A 20,775-nucleotide genomic window follows, 5' to 3' on the forward strand; every position below is an offset into this window, starting at 1 on the left:
CATAGTACGCTCGTTTCTGACACAACTTCCTCATCCTCAATCTGTATTACAAATTCAACCATATTGTGATCACTCATTCCGAGAGGATCTTTTACGAGGAGATCGTTTATTTTTCCTGTCTCGTTACACAGGACCAGATCCAAGATGGCTTTCTCCCTTGTAGGCTCTGTTACATACTGTTCTAAGAAACAATCCCGTATGCATTCTATGAATTCCTCCTCCAGGCTACCCCCTGCGATTTGATTTGACCAATCGATATGTAGGTTAAAATCCCCCATGACTACTGCCGTTCCTTTTTCACATGCCTCCATTATTCGCTTGATTATTGCCCGCCCCACCGTGAAGTTATTATTTGGGGGCCTATAAACTACGCCGACCAGTGACTTTTTCCCCTTACTATCTCTAATCTCCACCCACAATAATTCAACATTTTGTTCATTGGAGCCAATATCATCCCTCACAACTGCCCTGATATATGAATTAGGACAATACATTTTGAAAAATTGTACATGTGCAAAAGCATGCAAGAAGTTTCCATAGTTCTGTTGTTGCGCCGTTCTTGTATCTATATAGAAAATGTACATGTGCAAGAGAAAAGAGAACCAAATATACAGGAAACAAAAAAAATCTCACATTTCTTTTGTATTTGGAAAACAAGACATCCATCGACTCAGTGACATTGATCCAAGGAAGGGGTATAACCAACTGCCAACGATTCTGTATAAATTCCATTATGATCGCTATTCCTGAATTTACATTTGGTAGAAGGATTAGAGAGTTGATGAGAACTCTTTTCACTCAGATAATGGCGGGGGTCTGGAAATCACTGCCTAAAAGGGTGGTAAAGGCAGAAACGCTCATCACGTTTAAAATGTGCTTGGGGGTTTGCAGTTGAAATGCTGTAAATTGCAAGGCTACGGTCCAAGAGCTGACAAGTGAGATTAGGCTGGATAGCTGTTTTTCGGACGGCGCGGACACTATGGACCGAAGGGCCTCCTTTTGTGCTGTAAATTTCTATGATTTGAACGTGCAACGGTCAGAAAGGACCCGTTATTGACGTCACAATGCAAACGGTTGTTGGGGTGAAGTTTGGTGTGCCGCGCGCCAGGGGGCGGTGTGAAGGGCGGGGAGCTGTGCTGCAGGAGCGGGCCCATTTTGTTTCGGTTCCTGCCTGATAGAGCGGCGCAGTTGTGTGTGTGAGAGAGAGATTTGTAATGATGGAGGATAGCGGCAGTTCACGTCCCATGGCGAACCTCGATCATCCGCCCAACAGCCGGCTCTTTCTGGTCATCAGCAAGTCGACATCGGAGGAGGTGATCCGAGAGAAGTTTTCCTTCTTCGGAGATATCCAGGACATTTGGGTCGTGCGGGACAAGCAGTCCAAAGACCATAAGGGCATCGCGTACGTGAAGTTCGGCAAATCGTCGCATGCCTGTAAGGCGATGGAGGACATGCACGGCAAGGCCCTCACCGAGGATACCAAACCCATCAAGGTACAGGCTCGCCGCGCGGGTACCCCCTCCTCGCCCATTGTTAATCCTCCAAATGTTGCGCTCGGTTTTAGACTGAAGGCGCTTGGCCTTGTGCCCTCGTGAACGAGGCGGGAAGGTCGTTCTTCTCGTCTGTCTCCCGGGAAGGCTCGTCACTAATGAAAGCGATTATTCTGGTACAGTTCCAGCTTTCTGATCCTTGTTTTGTAAAATTTCTCTTGATTTTACTTCGTAGCCGAAACCTCGCAAGACAGTTGGTTGAAAGTGTTTTTGGCCCAGCTGCACCTTTTTAAAATAACGTTTGCTCATTGCTCAGTTATTTTATTTGTAGACTTAGGGGCGCGCTAGACTCCAGTGTTGACCCATATGTTTTAGCAAAAAAGAGGTACCAGCATAATCGAATTATTTCCCCCACAAAGATTGAAAAAGGAAAGGGAGTAATTACAGTTCAATAAAAGAAAGGGAGAACTAGCCCAGAAAAATGGAAATAAAAATTTGGCAAATAAGACGTTGAACAAACAAGTGAGCTTATTCAAACAGCAGATGGTTAAGGTACAGAGTAGACTTATTCCATAACGAAAGCTGGAGTTCCTTTTGATTAATAGGAATTGGGGGGAAAAAACTTAAAACGAGGCATATTTCAAATTTAAGGATAATCATGGAAAAGAAAATCAAGCTGAATATAGAAAAAAAGGAGTAAAACCGATTAGAAAGGTTGAGAATATAAACGGTAGACGTAGGTAATGTGAAGGATTTTATACACACATAAAAGTAAAATAATAACAGTTTAAGGGTAGTGCTGATTAGAAATGGAAAAATAAATATTTTTGTGGAGGAAGAAGAAATGTTGAGGTTAGGGCAATTAGAAAAGGAAGTAGCACTACAAAAAAACTACAACTAAAGTGAAAATGGGCAGAAATAGCAAATTTGACCACTATCTTTCCAATGTTCTTGGTTATGGAAGTTGCCGAAGAGGCCAAGAAGGTTCCCAATATAATATCGCTGTCCAAAAAGGGAGAAAGTGATAAATCAGGTAACTATCAGGGTAATGTGGTAGTGGACAAACTTTTGGTGGCCATAATACAGGGCAGTCAAAGATAAATTGTGACTTTATAAATGTAAGCGTCTGGAAGTATGTGTAATTATAAAGGAAATGTAGTGGTTGTTCTGTAAATAGACTTTCAAATATTCAATAAGGTACTGAACTATTTAATCAGCTGCACTGATGAATATTTGTCTTAACTTTCTGCTCAGTTTTGAAAATTGTTTGAAGAAAAGCTAGAGGATTCATTTCAAAAGTAAAATTTGTATTGATGTTTTTTTAGAACGGGGCTTTTTAAAAGGGTTGGTGATGGAACTACCGTTTACGCACCTATTATTATTTTTTCTCTTGTACTTCAGAAAATGCATTAAGCTTGAGTGTCTTGTCTTTTTTTAATAATGATTCAACTATTGTTTTGAAATAATAACATCGAGGCAAAAAGCCTCTGATAATACCTGATTAGCATCTGTTATGTTGACTGAAAATGTGAACATTTTAAATGGTAACTGACACAGCGACTGTCTTAAGCTGCAGTTAATCCTGTGTTTTGTTTTTGGGTTATAATGTTTACATTTTCTTTATAGCTCAAGCTGAGATACATCCAGTAACTAATTGCTTAAAACAACAAATTGTGCTTAGTGATGCATTGATAAGTCACAAGCCAGTGCTGCCACACATGGAATTTTTTTGTGTCCCCTCCCCCTTCTCCCAACATCACCATTAAAAATTAAATGGATGTTTGTGGATGTCTCTGTCTGCTAATGTACAAGTATAGAAATTAAAGTCATCCCAACATTCTGCCTGGAAAGTGTAAATTTTATTCAGTCAGCGACAGTCAAGCTGGAAATGGGCAGTGCTGCCTTCAAGCAATACTTGGGATAGCTGTCAGTGTGTAGTACCAGTGCAGACATAACCCCTCAGTTCCAACAACACACAACACTAATATTGGAGATGGTAACGTGCAATACTACCACTACAATCGATTCTGCTTACTGGAAAAAGGTAATGATTTATTATTTATCCTCCCTTTGAGGAGTGAGATTAATACTGAAGTTTTGCTCCATCTGTCACTCGCCAGGATGAGCATACTCCTGCATTGAGAGAATATGCACAGTAGACCTGAAATTGATTGCAAGGTAGAGAACATCGACCTGCCATTTTATGCACATTAGGCGAGCCTTAAGATAGTGGACCGTATGGGCCAACAGATGCCAGCATTGCCTTCTACTCCACAGCTGCAGACATTGCATAATGTATTTTTGCAGTAGAGGCAATAGCACTTAGGAATTACAGACAACTCACACCGTACAGTGCCACCTCTTCATCCCAAGATGCCAGCTGGGTTTTGTGCTTTTATAAATGCTGCCTGTCTTTTCAGAATCAGAATTTTTCGTCATTGCTTAAGCATCATGCACTGAGATACTAAAGAGAACTGCGTGGAGGCACAAAACTGATTCTGTGAGCATGCTGAGGAGCAGCTGCTTTCCTGGTTAATGACTGATCAAGTGGAAAAGTAGCTGAATGAGGTTGTTGTGAACACTAGCCAGTCTCTCACTCGGCTTCACTCGCTGTAGGAGTGCGTGAACATAGGAACAGGAGTAGGCCATTGAGCCTCTCTAGCCTGTTCTGCCATTCAGTGATATCATACTTGATCTGTGCCCTAACTCCATATACCTGCCTTTGGCTAATTTCCCATAATACCTATGGTTTAAAAAAAAATAGGAGCATGCCACCAATTTGTGGCAGCCATTGTCTGCTGGGGGAGTGAAGGCTCCACATTGAGCAGCCTACTTCACATTGACTTTGAACATAGGAATTGCTAGATGAAAAACAAGTTCCATCTAATTTGCCTTCTACCATCCTGGTAGTCGCATGATAAAATGATGGAATTGCTGCCTAATTATAGCAGTTAATCTTTATCAATTAGTCTACAGCAGACCCAGAAACTAAATGAGGAACGCTCCATTGGCAGAGTGCTTTAGGAATCATTGGCCCAAAGTCACCCTTTTCCTTCCAAGCATACTTCCAACCACGTCATGTCTCAAATTTCTCTAATCCGAAAGTTCTATCCTCCACAGCAGGCAAACCCAACAGTTGACTCCTGGATCCCTTCAAATATGTAGCCCACATGCACGAGCACTGCAGGCTCATGTGAAGTGCTGCAGCGGTTTCTTCTTTCAGTGCTCTTGCCTCTACTCACCCTTGACTCTGTGATTTCAGTACAATTTTTACCCCCCAGCACACCCAGCTCAAGCCCTATTCTGTTTGTTGATAATGAGCAATTGCTAGTGTGTGCAGTGATCGGAGGACAGGCAAGTGATAGTAGCTATGGGTAAATTAACAAATAAAGAGGAGTGCGGAGTGCAATACCATCGACTGATGCTTTCAGGGATGCTAAGAGTGAGTATGTTTTCCGCCTGGGCACTCCCAATATTTTTGCCTGAGACGCACCACATTTTGACAGCAACACTTTTTTTTAAAGGGAGGCCTAAAAGGGATTTTCAGGTGCCTTACTTTGTGTTATGGTGCTATGGCATTGTGGGGCTTCAGCTAAGCATGTCATGTCACCGATCTGCAGCCTTGATCTTCTTCATGCCAATGACAAACTGAAAAGTGAAATAGCATGAAATTCAAACATTGGTTATTTTGTGAACCCTGCATCGATACAATCAACATAGGTTGAATTACATAGATTTTTTACTGAATCAGTATACCTGAAAGGAACACACAACATGGAAAGAATTTTATTGATGCAGGACAAATAACCAATGTAGAATGTATTTTGAACATTGTCTTGGTACAGGATTCACAAATCAAACACAGGATGGATTTTAGACTTGCTTTTGATACAAGAATCCTGTAAGATAGTATAGCGAAGTAGTCAGATTCTGTGGCACTGCACATACCAAGTATTACTGCAGGGCTCTAAACATTCCCAACAGCAAAACCTAGCCATGCAATGTTCTGCATCTCAGGCACAGCTGCACAATCACTTGATGTATTGTCACACAACATTTTGCTTAAGAGAAGACGAAAGATGTTGCAGTGCTTGTATGCATTGCGGTGGTAGCTTGCTCCTTTAATTGTGACTGCGCTCATGAAGCCAGGCACTCCGCTTTGACATACAATTGAGGTATATTATGTGAATGCATGATTTCAGCCAAGGGAAAGAATTCTCTGTCCCATCACTGTCCAGTTCTCGTGGCAGTCAATGTAACCACATGCACTAGTCGTTAACTGCATGTACTGTTTCTCGTTCCTGGATGAGGTGCAAACCCAGATATAAAAAAACACTTGGTTCCTCCGAAGTCAGAAGAACAGACGGTTATTATTGTGTTAAAATCCTTTCAGACTGTGGCTTGTAGGTCAGTCGGCATGGGCAGGGTCAATGGGCGAGCAAAACTTGGTATTGGACACCAGCAACAGCTGAGTTTTTGCATGCCTTTAAAGTGATGGATCCCAGCTGATTTCACTTTTCCAATATCTCGAGCCATCCCCCATTCGTCCACGATCAAACTGGAGAACTAGAATTTCCCAACTGTCTCTGGGTTGCTCGCTGCAAACCCCACTATTCACTGAGATCGATGAAGCAATTGAACTTTCAAACCGATGATTAGAGTATTTAGCTGAGCTTATGAGGAATGCTTACAAGACTCTTGCTTCAATTGGTTGTCTCCAGTCAGGCTATCTCCCCAGCAATTATGAAAGTGTGGAGTGGGTGGTTTTTGGCCAAATATCTCTTCCTGGTAACAATGAAGGTGGCATGGATTGTCTTTGGCTGGGTTCTCATCCTAAAATTATTTTTTCTCTCTTCAAAGATTCAGGTGCAAACACTGGTCACCAAACCTGTTTATTTAAAAAAATTCTAAATACTTGTAGTTCACAGACAGCCAAATCTAAAGGGTCTACTGCCAGTGATGTCATGTCTCAAAATAAATGCTCTGACTAGGACTGGAAGAAATGAAAACCAGGTTATAAACGGTAAATGCAGATACTGGTTTCTGCACACATCACAGAATAACGGCAATACAAAAGCAAAATATTACGAATGCTGGAATCTGGAGTTCTGACGAAGGGTCGTCGACCCGAAATGTTATCTCTGCTTTCTCTCCACAGATGCTGCCTGACCCAATGAGGTTTACAGAATAACGGCAAATGTTTGGAATGCTTGCACCTCCCAAGCTGCAGATTCCAGTGGTCCTTCTCTTGTCAACTAGTACATCTTGGTCTATCCATAACAAATAAATGCACAGGATAAAGATCACCTAAGATCCATACATTTTTAATTAAGAACATGCGCACACTGCTCTCGCAGTTCTACTAGAAATTAAATGGAAACAGAATTTTACATCCCAAAGAAACCAGGGACTTTCCAGAATCATTGAGCTCAGAGTAGAATAATAATGCCACACAACAGCAAAGGACACAAGGAGAAGCACATTGAGCAAAACTCCGGGCACAAAGAGGAACTTCGGTGCACGGTGAGCAAAGGGCACGAGGGGACCGTGTGCCGATACACTATACGCTGACTTTCAGACATTGAAGATAGCCATAACCATGGACTTTCACAGCAAAGGATTTTACAATTCCCCAAAATTAATTTGACATAACAGACTATGGGGGCAGAAATTCCTCTGACTTCCCGCGGGCAAAGCACTAAATAATAGACATAAAATGCGCACTTACCTGAAGCTGCTGCGCCCGCTCGAAATCCCGTTCCACAGACGACCTCTCACTGCGTGTCGCAGTGCGATCTTGTCGGGACGTGCGCAGGAGTCATGTGGGCCTGAAACCCAATCACAGTTAAGTATTTTCTCATTCATTGCAATAAGAGATTCGTAAGTTACGAATCGCCTATTACAATGAGAAAAACGCACACACTACATAAAACATTTTTTAAAAAGCACCTCACAATACACTAATAGAAATTAAAGTTGTTATACATGTTTTTTTTAAAAGAAAAAAAAATTTAGAGTTAGGATTTAAAATAACATTACCTGAGTGGGTAGGGTTTTAACATAAATGTAAAAAAAAATTTTTTTTAATGTTTTTTATAGGTTTTTAAATTCATGCCTGTAAAAAGTAGACTATAGAAACATAGAAAATAGGTACAGGAGTAGGCCCTTCGAGCCTGCACCACCATTCAATATGATCATGCACTTCAGTACCCCATTTTTGGTTTCTCTCCATACCCCTTGATCCCTTTAGTCATAAGGGCCACATCTAACTCCCTTTTGAATATATCTAATGAACTTTCTGTGGTAGAGAATTCCACAGGTTCACAATTCTCTGAGTGAAGTTTCTCCTCATCTCGGTCCGAAATGGCTTACCCCTTATTCTTAGACTGTGATGCCTGGTTTTGGACTTCCCCAACATCAGGAACATTCTTCCTGCATCTAACCTGTCCAATCCCGTCAGAAGGTTATATGTTTCTATGAGATCCCCCCTCATTCTTCTAAATTCCAGTGAATATAAGCCTAGTCAATCCAGTCTTTCTTCATATGTCAGTCCTGTCATCCCGGGAATCAGTCTGGTGAACCTTTGCTGCACTCTCTCAATAGCAAGAATGTCCTTCCTCAGATTAGGAGACCAAAACTGTACACAATATTCAAGGTGTGGCCTCACCAAGGCCCTGTACAACTGTGGTAAGACGTCCCTGCTCCTATACTCAAATCCTCTCGCTATGAAGGCCAACATGGCATTTGCCGCCTTCACCGCCTGCTGTACCTGTATGCCAACTTACAATGACTGATGTACCATGACACCCAGGTCTCGTTGCACCTCCCATTTTACTAATCTGCCACCATTCAGATAATCCACCTTCCTGTTTTTACCACCAAAGTGCATAACCTCACATTTATCTATATTATACTGCATCTGCCATGTATTTGTCCACGCACCTAACCTGTCCAAGTCACCCTGCAGCCGGTTAGCATCCTCCTCGCAGCTCACACTGTCACCCAGCTTAGTGTCATCTGCAAACTTGGAGATATTACATTCAATTCCTTCGTCTAAATCATTAATGTATATTGTAAATAGCTGGGGTCCCAGCACTGAACCTTGTGATACCTCACCAGTCACTGCCTGCCAGTCTGAAAAGGACCCGTTTATTCCTAACCTTTGCTTCCTGCCTGCCAACCAGTTCTCTATCCACGTCAATACATTACCCCTAATACCATGTGCTTTAATTTTGCGCACTAATCTTTTGTGTGGGACCTTGTCAAAAGCCTTTTGAAAGTCTAAATACACCACATCCACTGGCTCCCACTTGTCCACTCTACTAGTTACATCCTCAAAAAATTCTAGAAGAGCATGATTTCCCTTTCATAAATCCATGCTGACTTTGACCGATCCTGTCACTGCTTTCCAAATGCACTGCTATTACATCTTTAGTAAATTGACTCCAACATTTTCACCACCAACGATGTCAGACTGACGGGTCTATAATTCTGTTTCCTCTCCCTCCCTCTTTTTTAAAAAGTGGGGTTACATTAGCTACCCTCCAGTCCATTGGAACTGATCCAGAGTCTATAGAATGTCGGAAAATGACTACCAATGCATCTACTATTTCTAGGGCCACTTTCTTAAGTACTCTGGGATGCATACTATTGGGTCCTGGGGATTTATCGGCCTTCAATCCCATCAATTTTCCGAACACAATTTGCTGACTAATAAGGATTTCCTTTAGTCCCTCCTTCTCGCTAGACGCTCAGCCCCTAGTATTTCCAGAAGGTTGTTTGTGTCTTCCTTTGTGAAGACAGAACCAAAGTATTTGTTCAATTGGTCTGCCATTTCTTTGTTCCCCATTATAAATTCACCTAATTCTGACTGTAAGGGACCTACATTTATCTTCACTAATCTTTTTCTCTTCACGTATCTGTAGAAGCTTTTGCAGTCAGTTTTTTTAATGTTCCCTGCAAGCTTACACTCATTCTATTTTCCCCCTCCTAATTAAACCCTTTGTCCTCCTCTGCTGAATTCTAAATTCCTCCCAGTCCTCAAGTTTGCTGCTTTTTTTGGTCAATTTATATGCCTCGTCCTTGGATTTAACACTCCCTAATTTCCCTTGTAAGCCATGGTTGAGCCACCTTCCCCATTTTATTTTTACGCCAGGCAGGGATATACAATTGTTGAAGTTCATCCATGTGATCGTTAAATGTCTGCAATTGCCTATCCACTGTCAACCCTTTAAGTATCATTCGCCAGTCTAGAAACATAGAAAATAGGTCAGGAGTAGTCCATTCGGCCCTTCGAGCCTGCACCGCCATTCAATGAGTTCATGGCTGAACATGCAACTTCAGTACCCCATTCCTGCTTTCTCACCATACCCCTTGATCCCCCTAGTAGTAAGGGCTACATCTAACTCCTTTTTGAATATATTTAGTGAATTGGCCTCAACAACTTTCTGTGTTAGAGAATTCCACAGGTTCACCACTCTCTGGGTGAAGAATTTTCTCCTCATCTCGGTCCTAAATGGCTTACCCCTTATCCTTATCCTAGCCAAATCACGTCTCATACCGTCGAAGTTACCTTTCTTTAAGTTCAGGACCCTAGTCCCTGAATTAATGAAGAATTCTACCATATGATGGTCACTCTTCCCCAAGGGGCCTCCCACAACAAGATTGCTAATTAATCCTCTCTCATTACACAACACCCAGTCTAGGATGGCCAGCTCTCTAGTTGGTTTCTCGACATATTGGTCTAGAAAACCATCCCTTATACACTCCAGGAAATCCTCGTCCACTGTATTGCTACCAGTTGTTTAGCCCAATCTATATGTAGATTAAAGTCACCCATGATGACTGCTGTACCTTTATTGTACTTGGCTGCTGCTGCCTTCCCCTTGCTGCAGTTGTACAGGGCCTTAGTGAGGCCTCACCTGGAATATTGTGTTCAGTTTTGGTCTCCTAATCTGAGGATGGACATTCTTGCTATTGAGGGAGTGCAGCGAAGATTCACCAGACTGATGCCCGGGATGACATATGAGTCAGTCTGTATTCACTGGAGTTTAGATGAATGAGAGGGGATTTCATAGAAACATAAAATTCTGACTGAACTGGACAGGCTCGATGCAGGAAGAATGTTCCTGATGTTGGGGGGAGTCCAGAACCAGGGGTCACGGACCTAAATGGCTTACCCCTTATCCTTGGACTGAGATGAGGAGAAACTTGTTCACTCAGAGTTGTTAACCTGTGGAATTCCCTACCGCAGGGAGTTGTTGATGCTAGTTTGTTAGATATATTCAGGAGGGAGTTGGATATGGCCCTTACGGCTAAAGGAATCGATGGGTATGGAGAGAAAGCAGGGAATGATCAGCCATGATCTTATTGAATGGTGGTGCAGGCTCGAAGGGCCGAATGGCGGCCTACTGCACCTATTTTCTATGTTTCCCTTGATTGGCCATCTCTCCCAACAGTACCCAAGGTGGTATATCTGTTTTGGAGGGAGATGACTGCAGGGGACCTCTGCACTACCTTCCTTCCACTGCTCTTCCTGATGGTCACCCATTCCCTATCTGCCTGTGCAACCTTTACCTGCGGTATGACCAACTCACTAAACGTCCTATTCACGACATCCTCAGCATCGCGGATGCGCCAGAGTGAATTCACGTGCAGCTCCAATACCGCAATTGTCAGGAGCTACAGCTGGATCCACTTCCTGCACACGTAGTAGTCAGGGTCGACACTGGGAGTGCCCCTGACTTCCCACGTAGCACAGGAGGAGCATGACATGGATCTGGGCTCCCCTGCCATGACTTAACCCTTAAATTACTTAATTTGGCAACAATGACAAGGTTTCTTACTGCTAAGAAAAAGAAAAAAGATAAGGAAAAAGAAAACTACTCACCAATCAACCAGCCAATCACTTACCCTCTTGGCTTTTTCAGGCACAAGATTTTTGAGGACATTTGCTGGGCAAGATATGCGTAAATCCTGCAATCTTGCCCGTACAACTGTCCTCTCTCCTAAGATGTCTACGATCTGTCAAGCTCCAGCTTGAAAAGACTGAGGCCATTCTCCTGTAACTAATAGTAGTAATTTGCGGGATCCTATCATTAGTAATGGCACTAAAATTATGCAACTCACCAAAATCAGTTGTTCTAGCGTTTCGGCAAACATAGCAGATCCTTGGTTTCGCAGCGCAGATTGATTTAAGGCGGCAAAGCGCATGAACTCCTGGAATCTGAACTTTGCGTGTCAGCAACTGCTCCCGCTGGAGGGCCTGAAAATCGGAACTGACTGCAGTGTGTCAATCCGCATTTTTTTTCATGTATGTGCAGGCCTTCCACAATAAAATACAGTACATACATTGTACTGCATTGAACTTAAATTGAAACAAAATCCTTTACAGGCCATACCTGTAAATAAAAGTCCAAAATGTTAGTGGTACCTTTATTACATTTTCTGTGTATTCTGCAGCAATAGGGCTTTTGGCTTAATTCGATTGGATCTGCATGTCTAACCTAATTGTATTATTCACGCAGACACTGCTGGAACTAAAAACAACACTCTATTCTTGGGAGCTCTTGATCAAATTGTTATTTTCAGAAGAGTCAGGGCTGCAAAATAACAAGGGTGGATTTCTGATCCAAGTGAATCTGTACGCAATCAATTTTATCCAAGTAAATTTTAATCTGGGCTTGAGTATCAGAATTGCATGTTAAATGGATCTTTACAGGAGACTTAGTGGTAACATTTTAAATGGTTTTCTCAGAGCATGCATGCATTGTGTATTTGCATTCACGCTTTCTTTATCCAAAGCAATCAGTGATGCACATGGGTTATTGATGAACTAAGTCCTTTAATGTTAAGCGTACAAGCTAATAAGCATATGCAGATTAGTTACTTTTGCTATGCAAAAGGTTTATATATAATACATTTTTCTCCATTTTTAATCTATATAGGCCCAGAAATTGCTGGAGAAATAAACTCCAAATAGGAGGGCCAGGAGAGAACAATGACACTGTAGAGTCTTCTGCAGATAATAAATTGTTCCTAGAGGTTATATAAAATATAATATATATATTTTTTTGCTTTTTCTCCCTCTGGGCTCAATTTTCCCCAGTGATTTGTGCCTTTTTTTTTGGAGCAGGCTGCTTTTTTTTTTGGCCTACGGTAAAAATCCACAGTTTCCCCAATCAATTTGCACCAGTGTAACTCAAATAGTTATGATTTTTTTTTAGGTAATTTTTTTCAGCCACAGGGGGCGTAACCAGCTACCCTGCAAATTCTGGCCATTTAGGGAACTTTGGCCAGCTGGTAGTTACTCCAGTTCTGCTTAGGCCAGCATATGTGGCCTCTCCAGAAAACCCTTGCGGAGAGTTAAAGAAATCGACGCAGGTAAGTAAATCAGAGGAGGCCATTCGGCCTGGGCTAGGGGTGGGGAGCGGACCGGGAGTGCACTCGGGGCCAGGGTCAGGCGGGGAAGCGGATTGGTAAGCGGACCTTCATTATGAAGAAAGAATCAGAACTAATGTCGTTTTCATGGGAAAAGAATGAGGCGAGATATAATCCAAGTTCATAAAACGCACAGAAGACAAATTACACTGATGGCAGTGGGCCGATGCGGGGGCCTTTCGGCCGGTTTGGGGCAGGGGGGGCCTTTCAACCTGGGATTGCAGTGGCACCAGCACTGCAGAGGTGAAAAAAGTGTCACTTAGTGATCTATTTAAAAAGGGGAAATGCTGTACCATAGCCCTTCAGAGTGTCCCTCGTTACCCTGGAAACCTGTTTTTCGGCGCAGAACTTAAGCTCCAACCACAGAGCTTAAGGACAATGTGCGCCGCTCCAAAATGAAAGTATTATGCCAGCGAAACTTGGAACTTTTTTTTGCCGCAGTTGTGCCACTCAAAAAAAAAAAAAAAAAAAAAAAAAAAAATTGGACGTACCTCTTCAACTGCCCCAAAAAGGTCTATGTGGAATTTTGGGCCCAATATTTCTCTCTTTTTGTATCTAATTTGTCTCGTCCTATTTCCTTCCCCTTTGTTCGCACCGTTTCTTTATCCTTTAAATTTAATTGATTAAAGCAATAGACAATTGGACCCAAAGTTTGAGGTCACAGATGCCCTGTTAACGTCACCGTGCCACTAGCCATTTGCATTTATGCGCAAACGTAATTCAGGGTGCTCGCTGAGATGCACCACACCAGCAATTTCTGGACCATAGTTTTATGGGTTGTATAACTTTTTAAAAATATTACAGGTGTTCATTGCACAGTCTAGAGGATCTGGCAGCCACCGTGATGTTGAAGATGAGGAGTTGACTAGGATCTTTGTTATGATTCCAAAATCCTATGCAGAAGATGATCTGAGGGAAAAGTTTAAGGTACATTATACATCCATACTTGGGATTCTTGAATCTAGCTTTTCCTAATAAATACTCCGATTCAAAATAAATTTTAATTTGTCCAATTAATTCAAACATTACTATTAATCCTCGCATGGCATTTTCACAGACCAGCATTCCTTCCGCCCCCCTCCCCCCCCCCCCCCCCCCCCCCCAAGAGACGGATATGTTGGAGCTAGATGGGAGGTTAGAATGTTAAAAAACCTGAATCCTGACTCCAACCCTCCCACTTCCAATCTCCCTCTGGCCCCCAATCGACTTCTCCAGACTCTCTCCTTCCGCCCCACACACACACACTGCAGCCCCAATGTTCCTCCACGTCCCGGCCCCCCCCGCCCCCCGATGCTCCTTTGGTCCCCAACTACCCTCCTTCCTTATCTGTGGCCTAACGTTGTAGGCCTACCTGCCCACAGCCAGCCATCCTCCATCTGGCTAGCTGTGAGCGGGAAACGGGTTTGAAATGTTAATCCGGCCCTGCCTTTAACCCGTTCTCCCGGGTTTCAAAATGCTTTGTAATTCAACCCCCTGCGTGCTCCCAACATGCCTCCAGATTAAAATTCCGGCCACTAATTCTGTTAACACAAGTTAATGAATCACAAACATTGTTGGGGAGAAGAGACTTATATTACATGTTTTGTAGTAAATAATCTACCTCAATAAAACCCTCTTGTCTTGGGCAACAGACTCTATTGTACACATGTACGGGCCAGAAATTTGCCACCATAAAAATTTTGGGGGGGGGAGCTAAATTTAAGGCCATTTTGCTAGATTCACTAGTGCTGTAACGCTGTCCATTTTAGTAAAAAAAAAAGGGACGATTTTTTTTGAGAACTATTTTTGTGACTTCACTCGGAGTGAAACCCAACAATAACGCCAGGTAAGGATATTTTTAAGGACCGTGCTAAATACCGACTTGAAAAAGCTTACCTTACCTGGTCAAGTCCCATCGAAATCGGCACTAACGGCGCTATCTTAGAAAACGGAGCTTCTGCAGAAACGGACTTGCATTGTAACGGGAGTTTCCAGACTCTGGAGTTTAGATTTACAATTGGAACTAAAGACATGTACAACCAGGGCAGTTATTTATGCTCTGGGATTTCTTCATATTATAGTCATTTCTTTGAAGTCAATAAACACATTGGGAGCAAAACAGTTTTCACATCTTGAGGTGGTAATATTTGGATGTTATCACCCTCGGCAAACATTTGCCTGAATGGATCAGCAATCAGGGGTTAAATTAATCTAGTCCCCAATCATCTGTCGCGTTCAACCTGACTTTAACTGTCCGGCCGAGGGAGTGATCCTGCCAGCTGACGCACCAACTTTTTTGAAGGATCTCCATCCAGGGTTGTTAAATGTAATTGGAAATAAGTGTCTAGTCGAGTCATTAACAGCTCTGTACTAAGTTTTCTGTGTGGTTGCATTTTTAAACTGATTGAGGCATGTAACTGATGATCAGTTTCCAGACCTACACTAAATCCCAATAACTCCAGTTTGACTACCCCCTGCCCCATTCACCAGCCTCTGGGCATGTGTAGAACAGGCATTATTTTTAACACGAAAAAATTTAGCTCCATCCTTAAAAATAGTGGTATTTTAACACCACGCTAAAATGTTTAAAACTTTTGGCGAAACTTAGGCCTTATTTTTTTTGGTGCTAAAAATTGTCCGTTATTCGCATAGCGTCAAAAAACTGTGCTATTCTTTAAATGTGGAATTTCTAGCCTGTATAGTGTTAATGCTGTAACTACATCACTCTGACACTTGACAAAGTCACAATGTTGGCAAGTAACAGGGAAATGACTAAAGATATAAACCTCCAGTTTAAAAACTTGGAAAATAAACAATATAATTCTAAAAAAACATAGAATGTTTGGCACTGGCCAATGATATTATTCAATACCCTTCAAGTTTGTTTGTTTTGTGTTTCGAAGACCTTTACATAAAAATAATGATTTAATGTTTAGGACAACTCTTAATTTCTATAAAATAATGAATTCTAACTTCAATTCCCATTTATATCTATTAGGAATTTGGGGATATTGAATACTGCAGTGTTATCAAGAACAAGAACACGGGAGAGAGCAAAGGCTTTGGCTACGTGAGGTTTCTGAAACCATCTCAGGCTGCTCAGGCCATTGAAAACTGCGAACGATGTAAGACTGTGCAAAACTAAAGTGAACTTTTGAAAATAGATCCCTGTACTTTTCTCAGTACCTGGAATCAGGTATACTAGAATCATTTAAGTTTCTGATGTAAGCAAGCTATTCCCAAATATAATAACTACAGGTATTAAAGCTGAATGGACTTGAGTATTTATCTACGTTTTTATTGAATACTTTGTCATTAGCCATTCTGAATGAACTTGGGTTAAAGGCAGATGCCCCATTATTTCTAAAAGTTGGCCAATGACTACAGTAATAGAATGATGGGTTTTCTTTTATAATATGGTGAACATGGTATTTATGAGCTACTAACCACAATGTCCTGGAGAAGTTGCATTATAATACCTGCCTATTAAAACTGATCAATTAACATTGTACAACTTTTAAGGTAGTTTGCGCAGGAAGCATAAAACATAAGCCCTATTGGAATTCGGCTACTGAGGTGTGTGTGTGTGAAAATGTTTTTTAGATTTGTCTCAGTTTAATAAGTGCCCCAAGGTCACAATGCAGAGGAACTTGTTTTTTTAAAAAAAAAATTGGTAGTGAAAAGATTGCAACTGCTGAGAACATTGTAAAATCAGGTGATGGCGATTTATTTTGACTACTGTGATCAGCATTAGTCTTCCTGGCCTTGCATTACTTTTTGCTTCAGATTGGCAACTCCTGAGAGTGCCCGGACAAAAACCTTTTTTGAAAGCCTGTCATCCCCATTTTGGGAAGGAGCTGTGCATCATAATGACATTTATAACGGAGAGATATTCTGATGCAAATCATATGTTAAATAGTTGGGGAAGTTATGTCTGTATTTTGGGGCAAGGATGCTTTTTTTGAAAGCTGTATAAAATTTAAAAATGCCTCATAGGAGTGGGAATTACTGCCATCATTTGGCAGTTTGTAATGCAAAAGAAGCTATATAACTTGCTCAACTGTAAACATCTAAAATTAAAATTCTAATTTCTTTGTCTCCATGCTTTAATGATTCTCAATGTCTAATTGGCGATTAATTGCACACGTGTTACATAATGTACACCATAATTACAAATCTGTTTTGTGTGTGATTCATGTAAAACCATTATATGTAGACAGTTGGGGAGTTCTTATTACTTGACTGCGGTCGATCAGCTCCACAAATATTAGAACCCGAATAAGAAATTACAGGATAGTAATATATACTGTAAAATGTGGTCAGGGTATGAGAATCTCTTGCGATTTGTGGAAAATACGTTTTTGGCACAAACTGGATGGGAGTGATGACTTCTTTGAACTGTGTAATTGCAATTGAGTTTAGCTAACATCTTGGTTGGAACTAGCAGAATAGATAAGGGGGAATCCAGTGGATGTGGTGTATTTGGATTTTCATTGGATAAGGTGCCACACAAGAGATTCTGAATCACCTTACCAACTTGCCGTTGCACTTTCAAAGATTTGTGAATATGCATCCTGAGGTCCCTCTGCTCTTGCACCCCCCCTCAAAATAGTGCCAGTTAGATTATACTGCCTTTGAGATGTTCCCTCAACAGATGGAGTAGTCGGCAGGATTTCCAAGCTGATGACTTGAGCAGACAGATCATTGGGGTAAAGTGGTAATTTTTTGAATACTTGCTAAAGCCTAAATGAGTGTTCGTTAGGTTCGGACACACTATGGATATATAGGATAAGAGCGGTCGGGAAAGGCAGTCACTGAGGCAGTAAGTGGACGTCCAGGCCTCCCTTCCTTTGGCGACGCTGAGCCTTCAACCAACTTCAAGAACCGGGTTGGGCTTACCTCAAATGCAAGCCTTCCCTCGCGGCCTCCCTTCCTCCAGCGACGTCCCTGGCCTTCCTTCATCCACCGACTATATCCTGGGCTCGCACGCGGTGAACACAACGACTGTGACCATTCTGACCGCTCTTTCCTCCCCTCTGCACACCTTGATCTCCACCCCACAAAATGGACCCAATGCCTGCCCCCAGCCAAGTCTCAGATCACCTACCATCTCACTGAAGGGCGCTACTTAGCGCCAAGCTTACGGCCCACATCTCGCCGTAGGCAACTAGGCTCATACAGCAGTGCCTGGTCTCCAGTCATCTTGGACCCCCTTGCCACTGGAGCAAGACCTTGCTTAGCTAAGCCCGAGTGGTAGCCAGTGTGCAACGGCCACCCCACGTTAAAAGAACTCACGCACCGACATCTTCCACCCTTCATATTGAAGTTTGGGACCTGGAACGTCAGGACCCTCATGGAAAAATAACTCATTTTTGGAGTGGAAGCAAGTCTTCCTCGATTTTGAGGGACTGCCTATTATGATGATGAAACAAAATTAGGACATGGAATTGGGGATAATATACTTGCATGAATTGGGTAACAGAAAAGAGAGCAGGAATAAACAGATAATTTTTGGGTTGGCAGGCTGTAACTAGTGGTACTGCAAGGATCAGTGTTTGGGCGTCAGCTATTTACAATCTATATCCATGATTTGGATGTGTGGTCCAAATGTAATATATCCATGTTTGTTGATGCAAAGCGAAGTGGGATTGCAAGTTGTGAGGAGGATGCAAAGAGATTTTATGGGGATATAGACCGGTTAAGTGAGTGGACAAGAACATGGCAAATGGAATATAATGTGGAGAAATGTGAAGTTATCCACTTCGGTAGGAAAAATAGAAAAGCAGAGTATTTTTTTGAATGGTGAGAGATTGGGAAATGTTGGTGTTCAGAGGGACCTGGGTGTCCTTGTACTCGAATCACTGAAAGTTAACGTGCAGGTACAGCAAACAATTAAGAAAGTTGGCTTTTATTACAAGAGGATTTGAGTAGAAGAGCAATTATATAAGGCTCTGGTGAGATTGCACCTGGAGTATTGTATACAATTTTGGTGGTCTTCCCTAAGGAAGGATATATTTGCCATAGGGTTTGCAACGAGGGTTCACCAGACTGATTCCTGGGATGACGAGGACTATTTTATGAGGAGAGATTGAGTATGGAAAGTATTCTTTATTCACCGGGAATTAGAAAATTAAATCAACAATGCAGAGTTTTATGCCTGTCTTATGCTTAATATAATGCATTTCTACATTTTTGCACAGCTTTTAAGGCAATACTTGCTGAACCAAGAAACAAACCTACATACTCTGAGAATGACTACGTGGGTGGGGCGAGACAAGAATCATCGTCGTATGGGTCGGGATTTGATCCTCCAAGAGGTCAAAATATGTTTCCTTTTGGTAAGTGCAGAATGAAGGACAAAACTGGGTAAGCAATAAATATGAAGCAGTTAAAGCATATCTCTATTGTCAATATGGTGCATGCATAAAATTGCATTTATTCAACTGTCTTTGAAGCTGTTTTGACTGTTGTAAAACCTGCCATGCAATATAAGGAGGGTTGAGGGCCAGCATTGGAAAACTGCTTCAGGAAAGGTTTTGCACTATAAAGCCATAATAAGTTAATTAAAATATTGGATATGTCAGACAACTGTGCTGCTCTGGGTTTATATAAATAATTAATGCACAAAGAAACAAGTGCAGAATATACGCTGAAAATGTTAACATTACATGAAAGTGTTTGTCCACTGTTATTTCTTTTATCATTCTTGGATCTGATCTGTCCCCTCTCCAATTAAAATTTCCATAGAAATATAGAAAGTAGGTGTAGGAGTAGACCATTCGGCCCTTCGAGCCTGCACCGCCATTCAATGAGTTCATGGCTGAACATACAACTTCAGTACACGATTCCTGCTTTCTCGCCATTCCCCTTGATCCCCCTAGTAGTAAGGACTACATCTAACTCCTTTTGAATATATTTAGTGAATTGGCTCAACAACTTTCTGTGGTAGAGAATATAACCATGTTCAGATGTCCCTATACTTATTCACTAACTTTGTAGTTTTTAGATAATTGTAATATGCTATACCATAATTATACTGGATTGATTTATGTGCTTTTACCCTAGTTAGTGAAGGTGAGTTGCTTACTCAGAAAGTTTCACATTTATTTATTCCTGATTTATATGCTGATGCAGGTGAATTTACCAACTTTGGAACAAGTGAAATGAGAGGTGGAGAAATGAGAGGTGGTGAAATGAGAGCTGAAATAAGAAGTGAAATGAGAGGTGGAGAAAATATCTCCACGTGTCTTTCGGTATCTACTAGAGGAGTGCTTACACATGAACAAGTTTATAGCCTCTTCGATATCATCCCAGGGCTGGAATACTGTGAAATTCAGAGAGATCCCTATATGGGTTATGGCAAAGGCAAGTACTATTGAACTTGTACAAGTATATGAACTAGGTAATTAATCGGCTAGTATCCTTTAAATTGACGAGTATTTCTCTCTTTTCCCCATCTCCCAGCGCGCGCACATTCTTGGGATTATTCCCAGGTATTGAACTGCATAATTGCCCCAAGACCACTGCCACTGCTGTATTACATTCCTACTTTCTCTCCGCTAGTGGAGAAATGGCTAGCCTATATTCCATATCTTTCTGAAGACTTGGCCACGATCATGAATTGGGCACATGGGTGAATCCACATGTACTGCTGTATATTCATAAGCCATATTAACAAATTAGATTATGTTTAGGATTATACTGGATTGCACTACAGAAGATATATTTTCTGCCCATGTCAACATTGTTACAATATTAAGACAATTATTTATATTATAGCACTTTAGTAAAATCTTTACAAATCCTTATTTTTAAGTGTAAATATTAATGAGATGAGGGTATGTTGTACAAGATATTTTCACAAAAT

The 20,775-nt window shown here is 41.6% G+C and overlaps 1 protein-coding gene across 2 annotated transcripts in view; it reads left to right on the forward strand.

Annotated features, from left to right (window-relative positions):
- The first annotated feature begins 1,137 nt into the window (after positions 1-1,137).
- The window catches only part of rbm45 (RNA binding motif protein 45), a 43,310-nt gene continuing 23,672 nt past the window's right edge, over positions 1,138-20,775 (forward strand). The window contains exons 1-5 of one of the 2 annotated variants that reach the window (XM_070875772.1): positions 1,138-1,493; positions 13,734-13,856; positions 15,907-16,033; positions 19,109-19,246; positions 20,043-20,273. In XM_070875772.1, the coding sequence (XP_070731873.1) occupies positions 1,215-1,493; positions 13,734-13,856; positions 15,907-16,033; positions 19,109-19,246; positions 20,043-20,273 (898 nt within the window). In that variant the 5' untranslated portion in view covers positions 1,138-1,214. The remainder of the gene's footprint in view (positions 1,494-13,733; positions 13,857-15,906; positions 16,034-19,108; positions 19,247-20,042; positions 20,274-20,775) is intronic. The other variant, XM_070875771.1, reaches the window with a different exon arrangement.

This window comes from Pristiophorus japonicus, chromosome 3, assembly GCF_044704955.1.
Source record: "Pristiophorus japonicus isolate sPriJap1 chromosome 3, sPriJap1.hap1, whole genome shotgun sequence".
In the NCBI taxonomy this organism is placed as follows: Eukaryota; Metazoa; Chordata; class Chondrichthyes; family Pristiophoridae; genus Pristiophorus; species Pristiophorus japonicus.